At 36.7% G+C, this 9,795-nt stretch overlaps 1 protein-coding gene across 1 annotated transcript; it reads right to left on the reverse strand.

Moving 5' to 3' along the window:
* Positions 1 to 1,896: 1,896 nt before the first annotated feature.
* Positions 1,897 to 9,324, reverse strand: LOC149546756 (heat shock cognate 70 kDa protein-like). The gene is made up of 2 exons (XM_089791342.1): positions 9,053 to 9,324; positions 1,897 to 3,898 (listed from the first exon to the last, which is right to left on the reverse strand). Exon 2 carries the CDS (start codon positions 3,846 to 3,848, stop codon positions 2,007 to 2,009), a length of 1,842 nt encoding a protein of 613 aa, XP_089647468.1. The 5' UTR covers positions 3,849 to 3,898; positions 9,053 to 9,324; the 3' UTR covers positions 1,897 to 2,006.
* Positions 9,325 to 9,795: the final 471 nt, after the last annotated feature.

Raw genomic sequence — 9,795 nt, forward strand, 5'->3', positions numbered from 1 at the left:
ATCGAAGAAAAGTACCAAATCCCTTGTGGCACATCCTTCACGGCGGCCATAGGTAGTACACATGCCATCCCCAGTCACACCCATCACACATAAGCATCTCTTCGTGCTGCCTGCTCACATATCTAATCTATCGCCTTCACTTTTGTTTCCTGGACTCCTCTTCGCTTGTGGCAAGTTCAAACTTGTTCCCCCTCCTCTTCCTTCCCATTCGCCTGCCTTGTTTTTGCACTTGCCTCTCCTCATCCTTCCACTCTCACTTGGCAACAATCCTCTAATCACCATATAATAAATCGATTTAAGGCGTAAGGGGTCTTCCAGCAGCAAAGGTAGTGGCTTTGCTCATATCGTACGCACCCACTTTGCAGGCGAAGCACAACCAAAAGGAGCTCATAAAGGCCATATAAACCTTTACCAGATACTGATGGTGTAGATAGAAAATGATGGTATAAGTAAATGGCGTGTATGAGAAGTTGTCCAATTTGATGTTAATGCTAAACTATGATCAGATAAATTATGATGAAAACCAAAAAACAATGGTCAGAAAATTGTTTACCGAGCGTGAGACAATTTTCGGCTGGAGGCAATTCTAGAAGGAAAGCTTATCAAGCTAAAAATTGCTTGCATAAAACATAAAAGGAAAAAAGGAATACTCGTGAAAGGAAAAGAGCTAAGATTGTAACCCTGAAGATGCAAAAAGTCTACAACGCGTAGCTTCGATAAGTCAAGGTTCTTGTGGGTATTGTGAATATGAACATAATAGGTGAAATGTGAATAGAAACTTATCACTATTTAAAAATCCACTATGCAGCCCAAACAATTATCTGAACGCAAAGCTATCAAATCATGGATCGGTTCATTAAGATTAGATATGTCTTTCACTACTACTTGTCATTACTACTTCAAATTGAAGAATGTGTCTCTATTGAATTAACTCTCCAAGTACAAATTCAATGCGTGCAGTTCATGTAACTTTGTTCAAAACTTATCAACTCTCTTTTTACATTACTAAATAGGTAGACATAAAAAATGGTGAAGTGGAATCTTATCAGAGATCGAACACAATCTCTGAATTCAAGTTTAAACGTAAATGATGAAAATTTTAGTTAAAACTAAATCTTTCTTCAAATCATTCTAGGAGCATTTGAATTTGAATTGAACACGATAACAAATTTTAACGTAAATGATAAAGATTTGGTTAAAACGAAATCTTTATTCAAATCATTCTAGGGACATTAGAATTCAAATTGAGCATGATAACAATCATGATGATAGATTGGGGTAAAAGAAAATTACTTTTAGTCATTCAACACAATTAAGATTACATAACCTGAAACCATTTATGTGTGAGTCAAACACCATTTACCAACTGTCATTTTCCAATGTGAGTCAAATTCCGATTGCAAGCAACCTCATAAGAAAAGCCTATTGGTTAATTATGTTTTAGTGCAAATCAATGGAGCTATTGATTAAAACACAAAACTAAAACATATTCTTACCAAGGAATACATTTCCTAAAATGTTCGTTCCCCTTCATCAGAATTATGTTTTAGATGTTTCTATTCAAATTCAAACTTCATTTTGTTTCCTTTGGACAAATTCAAATCCAGCAATTGTATACTTGTTAATTTATGCTGAAGCTTCATTAGAGAGGCTGTGATGAATTGAAATATGTATTAAATAACTTGGTATAAAATAACTTTCTCATTTAGCCAAAAGGACGCTAGATTACTGTTTGTTAAGTCATCTGCTGTTAAATGATTAACTGAGAATAAAATGCCACTCGTATAAATAAAAATATAGCAATTGTGTACTTGTTAAATTGTGCTGCAGGTTCATTAAAGACTGTGATCAATTGAAATATGTATTAAATATCATGGCATAAAATAACTCTCTAAATTAGCCAAAAGCCAAAAGGGCGCTAGATTACATTAAATTGTCAACTGACAATAAAATGCTACTTGTATACAAAAACTCACATATCCCCTAACTCTCTGTTACGAGATTAACTAATTCAAAATCGTGTTAACTCGAGCCAAGGCATTATATAGCTGTTCCACCTCTGCCAATTTCATTTTGAATTCCTCAGGGTCCGCATCATGATTCTGTTCTATCCAATCAATTGTAGATTTTGTGACATACTCAATTGTGTTTGCTTCTGCAGCCATTATAGATCCATTGAGGCTCTGCTCTCTTGCCCTGTTCCTGTTTTTGTAAATATAGCTTTCCAATGCATGTTTGGCTTGGTATTTGAGAGCAACCCGTTCATCTTCATTGCTGTACCTTTCTGCATCAAACTTCATTCTAGCGATTTCCTCCTTACTCAACCCACAAATATCCTTTCTGATTAATATGCTCTGTTCCACTCCTATTCTGTTTTTGGCCGAGACCTTCAATATCCCATTGGTATCTTTTTTGAAACACACATCCACTGGTTCCTTTCCCCGTAGATCTGCGGGAACAGGCAGATCGAATCTTCCGAGAAAATTATTGTCCATAACATGAGTCCTCTCACCTTCATAGACAGAAATTGGCACAACTGTTTGGTGGTCAAAAAGAGTTTGGAATGCCCCTACATTCTGTACAGGTATATGGGTATTCTTAGGAATTATCACGCTCATTATACGATCTTCAGTTACTTCAACGCCCAAGCTCAAAGGTGTGACATCCTGAAGAACTACATCTGAACATTGACCGGTCAAAACAGCAGCCTGTACAGCAGCCCCATAAGCCACAGCTTCATCTTGATTAATGCTTCTCCACAACCTTTTCTGACCAAAAAGCCCTTCAATTAATTGTTGTAGCTTTGGAATCCGGGTGGAACCTCCAACCAAAAGGACCTCATCTATTTCATCTGCTGCCATTTGCGCTTCGGCTAAACACCGTTTCACACCATCAAGGCATTTGCTGAAGAGATCATCATTTAGATCTTCAAACTTGGCTCTACTAATTTTGGAATAGAAATCGGTGCTTCCACAAAGGCACTCAATCTCAACAGTTGTTTCTGTAGCAGCAGAGAGGCTTCTTTTGGCCTTCTCACATGCTGCACGAAGTCTGTGAAGTGCTTTGGGATTCCAAACAATTTGCTTCTTATTCTTCCTCTCAAATTCTTTGATGAAATGATTAAGCAATCTAGTATCAAAATCTTCACCACCCAGATGATTGTCTCCTCCAAGTGCCCTCACTTCAAATGACCCCCTGCTGATGGCAATGACGGAAACATCAAACGTGCCTCCTCCAACATCAAAAACAAGGATATTCCTACCTGTGGTTGAAGAGTATGTCTTGGTATCTAAACCATAAGCTATGGCTGCAGCATTTGGTTCATTCAGTAGTTGCAACACATTAATCCCGGCCACCAGGGCAGCATCCATTGTAGCCTGTCTTTGTGAATCATTGAAGTAGGCGGGCACAGTGATTACAGCATTCTTTACTTCAGATTTAAGGAAAGTTTGTGAAATCTGTTTCATCTTGGAGAACACCATGGCTGAGATTTCTTGAGGTGCAAAAGTTTTAAACTTGCCTCTGTAAGTTACCTGAATCTCAGGCCTACCATTACTTCCTTCAACAACAGAGAAAGGCCAATGGGATATGTCACTTTGTAGTACAGGATCACAGAACCTTCTTCCCATCATTCTTTTCACATCATATACTGTGTTCTGCAGATTGGATACAATCTGGTTCTTGGCACCCTCACCTACCAGTCTCTCTGCTTCATTGAAGGCGACAATTGAGGGAGTGGTTCTGTTGCCTTGGTCATTTGTTATGATTTCAACTCTATCAAAATGCCAAACAGCTACACAGCTGTAGGTGGTGCCCAGATCAATCCCAATAGCTTTATCTCTCGCCATGCCTCTGCTTTGCAAAACCAATTCACAGTTTATCTGTGGGTATACTCCACCTGCAGCGAGGTAGTAAAATACACATTAGTCACGCTAGCATGATTGGTTTCCAATAGCAAGTATCAATCATTTTTATAAAACTCATTGCAACTTCAGACTGGTTTCAAATCTGAACCTTTATCTATAAATTGCAAATATTGAACCTAAATGCCACAAATTTATTGTCATTTTCTTTAATGTTCAAAATTAAAGGGAAAAATTTAAAACTCAGAAGATTAAGGGTAGAAGCATATTAATAGCCTTTGTTTTATTTTTGAATTTTTGATATTATATGATACAATGATGCAATGATATATGATATGGTAGCTTTTCATTTTGTTGAAACTTGTAGTCTAGGGCATTTTGAAATTCTTTATTTGTGCATATTAACAATGATTCCAGATAACTAGTACCATGTATTATGAATGCATGAAATTGAAATTTGAACTCTCATTTAAAGTTTCAAGTTTTCAACTCAATTACTATGCATAATGTATAAGTCTATGATGAATGATTTTTAGAATTATCAATGTTATCAAACACATATATTTGGAACTTGAGATTTCCTTATATATTTTAAATTTTCCTTATTATTTATATACTCGTCCTCTCTACCGTCTCTCAAAATGGCAAAAAAAAATCCATCCAAGGATTCCACAACTACCAAAGTTCTACATGACAATCACTCCCAATCTTTCAAAGTATCTTATTTAACAAATCTTCTGCAATTAATACTATATTAATAAACCATTAGATATTAGATCAATAAATGCTATTCTAACTATTAAACCTTAATCAACTACTAAATCATTTCTCCTACTACAACATCAACAATAATTACCAACAACAACAAACAACAATCCAAGGGCTGAATTGATTTCATAGTTCATACAGAAACTAATTTGTATTTTGATAAGTAAATTATTCAAAGAGCAGAAATAGATGAACTAACTGAATTTTTTGCTCACACAGATGGAGCTATCTACAATTATCAGTGAGTGTTCAGGGCATTGACCTGAACATTTATTAGCTAATTAACCATTTTTTTGACCATAAGGGATCCTGCTACTGTATTTACCAAGAAACTCTTATGTAAACCAACGCTTTTCTTCATCAGTTTCATTTTTAATTATTTTGCTTCAATTACAGTTTGTTGTCTGACCAAAATTATATCTTGACGAAGACAAATAAATTGACAAAAAAACAAACAAAATTAATTCATTTATATGTAGGCTGGTGAAGATAGCAATAGTGACTCTTTGCTATTCTTTAAACATCCAAGTTCCTCACAAGTAGTTTGTTTTCCTTAGTTAAGACCAACTCTGGCAACACTAGTTGCATCAACAATGATATTTTGTGGCACTGATGATGCCTAGCCATATGCTCGTATTGTGAAGAACAATGCTAAGGTATTGGGATAGGTAAATAAAATCATAGTTCCTCGCTTCTCTAGACTTTTGAGCCCTGGTGAGTTCATAGTCGAGTGATACTGTCCAAGTTCCAGTAGTTTGGGAATCTTCATAAACTTGGCCTAAGTAAGACTTTCCATAAACCTAGATTTTGACAAATCTTGCCAGGTTTTTGTCAATTCCTGCCAAGTTTTTGTCGGATTCAGAGTCAAATCAGTTCTGCCGAGTCCACATGGCGTCCAATCCCAGGAGCTATAGATAAAACTGATTACTAAATTGTTGACACAAGCAAAGAAGGTAGCAAGAAAACAAGGGTCTGTAAAAACCGAGTGAGATGAAAAGAGGGTCAGACCGGCTTCATGGTATTGAGTGAGGTTGAACGTGGCAAGCCACCATGTGAATAAGGAAATAATTCAATCTGGACTTAGGCTATAAGTTTTCAAATTGAATACTAAAACAATTCAATCACAGATCCCATTCCTGCTCTGAACATTTCCTGACTGGTAACTGTTGCTCTATTCTAGGCAGGTACTCCCTTACTAAATAAAAGGTATATATCTATTTGAGAAGAGAGGGGGACAACAGAGCTAACAAGAAACAAGATGAGGTTGTGATTGTAATTTCCATCGCTAGCTTGCAATAAGAGAGAGTGGGAATCAAGCGTATTAAAGGGGCCAAATAAAAACAAAAACAAAATTCTAAATTCCTTGTAGTGGCTATGTGAGTTAACTGGGAACATTTTCCATTTGATGATGGTCTGTGTAGTTGCTCAGGCAGTAGGACAAGACAAAATCTGAAATGTGGCCTATTTGTTGGTTCCCTGCCCATATACCTGAAGCAGTAAATTGAACTCCAAGAAACAGTTCTTACTTTTTTATTATATGCTAATTTTGGCTGTTAGGATGAAACATTAGTTTTGACTGCTATTATTCTTCACTATTTTTTGCTATTAGAGGCTGCTGAGTTTGATAGCCTTTACCTACGCTCCTAATCCCACACTGCACCGGTTTCTACCATGGCATCCACTCTCATGCAGGGCAATACTCTTCCACCTGGGATTCTAATGTCTAGCATTGCTTGAGGTCATATGTTGCAACATTTCACAAGGTTCTTACTTCCATGTATTTATTCATTTGTACGATTTTATACCTTTCTGATTCCCAAAGATCTCTTTCCTGACATCCAATGTGTACTCTCTATATCAATCTTCCGTAGAATGGTCCCCAAAGCTCTGTCTCCACTGACAGGTTGAGCAGATGTCCTGTAACTCTAAAATCTGGTCATGAGTCATAATGACAAAATGGCATGTACATCAAACCAAGGCATACCCTGATGCCACTTTAAGGGCCCGTTTGGTGAGCGGAATAGGAATACGTATTCTGGAATACATATTCCAGAAATTGTGAATTCTTTGTTTGGATGCACTAAAACGGGATTGGAATATGAAGCAAAAATGGAATACGTATTCCATTTTTGGCCCAAAAATGGGGTTTTGCAATTCCACCAAAATAGGTGGTATTGGAATACGTATTCCTATTCCATATTTTTTTATTTTAGAAAACATAAATTTTCGGATCCGCGAATTCCCATCAAATATTCGCTGAACCAAACGGAGAACAGGAATACGTTCTATTTCAGAATACGTATTCCTATTCCGCTCACCAAACAGGCCCTAAAGGAGGAAATGTTCTCTTGCTTTGACACAATCTATGATGCCCAAAACTTTAGTTTAACCTTCATAACACACAAGTTGGGATCTGATTCGTCATTTCAACCAGTTAGATTAATGCCCTTGATCCAAAGAGTCGGATCACTTCCTTAAATGGCTTCCAGAGAAAATTCAAAAAGTTGCTCGCGTCCTGCATACACTTTAGTATTTCATTTTATTCTGAGAAACCTTGTCTCATATTATCAACCCTTCTAGATTTTCCCGAGGCTAGCTCAGTACCTGGATTTCCACTTGGATTCACTGATTCAGTTTATTAGTGCCTAGATCTACTAAAAGTCTCTACCTAGAGTTTTGCATGCAGTCCAGGGAGTAACATTTCAACATATAGTTATCAAAAGACCCAATTCTTTCATCACCCTTATAAAATCCTTTTATCTGTTAGTGACTCAGTAATGATAATAACAGCCACCAAAGTCTTCGGATCCATTTGTTCAATGGCTGCTGGGTGTTTCTCAAGTAGCCATGACCATGACTTCTAGATAGGGTTAAGTTCAACAACTGCAAGTGAGCAGCTGAGCCACAAACAAATGAAGGTTAAAACCCAACTTTCACACTACACAGTATATACAATAAAAAGCAAACCCACTTTTATCAAACTAGTAAACAATGCAACCCCAGTCATCCATATAGTCCACTTAGGCTGGTGTTTCAGGATTTCAGAATCTACTCTGGAGGAGTCTACAAATTAAAAAGAAATATGATATATGAATCTATGATTTAATGGAATCTTTTTCTCAATAGTAGCTGCCCCCACTTTTAGGGCTACAGACTTGAGAGGTCAATAATAGGATGGTGTAGAAATTGATCTAGCAGCTTATGATTTTATTTCTGGTATTTATTAATCATCTGAAATTTTAGGTTCCAACTAAAATTTAAGGAAAAAGTTCTATTCTGGTATTTAGAATTCATTTCACCAGCTTTCTTAAATTTCAGAACTTAACACTTTTAAGCTGAAATGTGCTATTAATTATATATAATCGACAAATTTTAAAATGTTCGTATATAATATGATAGAACTTACTGAAACTTCATAAAACCCAAGACTAACAGACGATAATAGTGACTTAATATCGTCAATACTTAAGCTTCTCAGAAGCCCTTGCAACCACAGGAAGCCCTGATATAATAAAATTTGGAACTGAAAATTCTCAGTTTTTTATCATAGCCAAAAGAGAACAAGAAGCCCGTAGTCATCAACCACTTTTACTGTTAACCCGAAGAACATGAAGTTTCAAGCCTGGGTTCAAACCTCGTACATCCACCATTATAGACAGTCTATTGGAGAGAACGTGCATAGATAATGGCTTCACCCCATATTCTTACTGTAACCCTAGCAATGGGCTAACACAGCGCTATCCTCATTCTCAGGCTCTTTTCTTGACAAGATTGGTAGTCAAGAAGTTGACAAGGAGAATCTAGTATAACAGGGAACAAGAAGAACAAGTACGAAGGTGAACTGTGTATTACGGAGACGCGATTTTTCGTATTACAGAGATGCGAGTATAATTGAGGAACAAGAATGACATATACATTGTCTGGAAGCGAGGAATATCAGAGATGCTGACGCAGAAACCCTAGAGCTTCAAGCATTTGTAACAACATCGAACGTATAACCCCAATTGTTGTGAAGGCATGATCATACAAACAACTGTTATAACGATACGAATTGACATATACATTGTCTGGAAGTCAGGTATATCAGAGATACGAATTGACAGAGAAACCGTAGAGCTTCAAGCATTTGTAACAACATCGAATGTATAACCCCAATTGCTGTGAAGGCATAAGCATACACACAACTGTTATAACAATGTTATCAATTCACAAGTGTTGTACAATAACCAGCAACAACTAACGCAACGTACGGGACAGTTTGAGTGACAATGAGAATAAGCCCAAGAGAACTCAGATTCAGAAAGAACAAACAAACTCTATCTTAATGTCGGAAAATTTTCAACACCTCTCTCATTTCCCCAAACTACGACATTCATATTTTCCAGTTTCCATTTCTTGAAACAGCAGGGTGAGAAACTTACCCGAAGCTCCACAATAAACTTCTCTAAGAGTAAATAGGTCACCGGAAGACCTTCCAATCTTTCAGCTCAAAAAAGAACTTAAACGAGATTCCTTCCGCTCAAAGAACCAAAATGCACCCTCGGGTTTTGAGACATGGCAGAGTCCTGAAATTTCATGCAGGAAGAGCTCTCCAGTCACCTTAATACCCTGCCTATATAGCTTGTCGAGGAGGTCACCCAGAGATCTTAGAAAGCGCGAAAGAACCTGAATAGACTTGAGGAAATCGGCTGGCCCATGTAGGCCCCGCCAAATGCCGTTTAATTTCGATTTTTAATATTACTCATGATTATATTTAGCACGTTAGAAAGTTATCTGATATAATAGGCGATTAATGCCTAGCTCCAAAGTGGTAAATCGAATTTTATTGTAGGCTATCAATGAGTTTAAAAATCAAAATTTGATTTTTGGCTAGTGGCGAATCTTTTTATAGGGATTGTGGAGTGGAAAGTGGCGAAAAAAATGTCATTTTAAAAAGATGTTATATACCTATTATATTCATTCACTAATAGTCCCTCACTTAAAGTTCTAGTACTTTTGGTTAAATGTCCTAGTGGTCTTTATGAAATGTTCCAATACTAGTGTAAAATTGGTCAATCGCTAACCAAAAAAGCTAAACAATGATCAACTACTTGTACATGTGTAATCGATTATTAATACATATGTTTTCAATTTTTTGGGGCTCTTCAAATAGTAGTATTTGGAG

The sequence above is a fragment of the Cupressus sempervirens genome, chromosome 7 (genome assembly GCF_028749045.1).
Source record: "Cupressus sempervirens isolate cs-2001-9-10 chromosome 7, ASM2874904v1, whole genome shotgun sequence".
NCBI classification, from domain to species: Eukaryota; Viridiplantae; Streptophyta; class Pinopsida; order Cupressales; family Cupressaceae; genus Cupressus; species Cupressus sempervirens.

Bases quoted from the DNA above. Each gene is read 5' to 3' on its own strand.
- LOC149546756 (XM_089791342.1), bottom strand. From the start codon at position 3,848: ATGGCGAGAGATAAAGCTATTGGGATTGATCTGGGCACCACCTACAGC.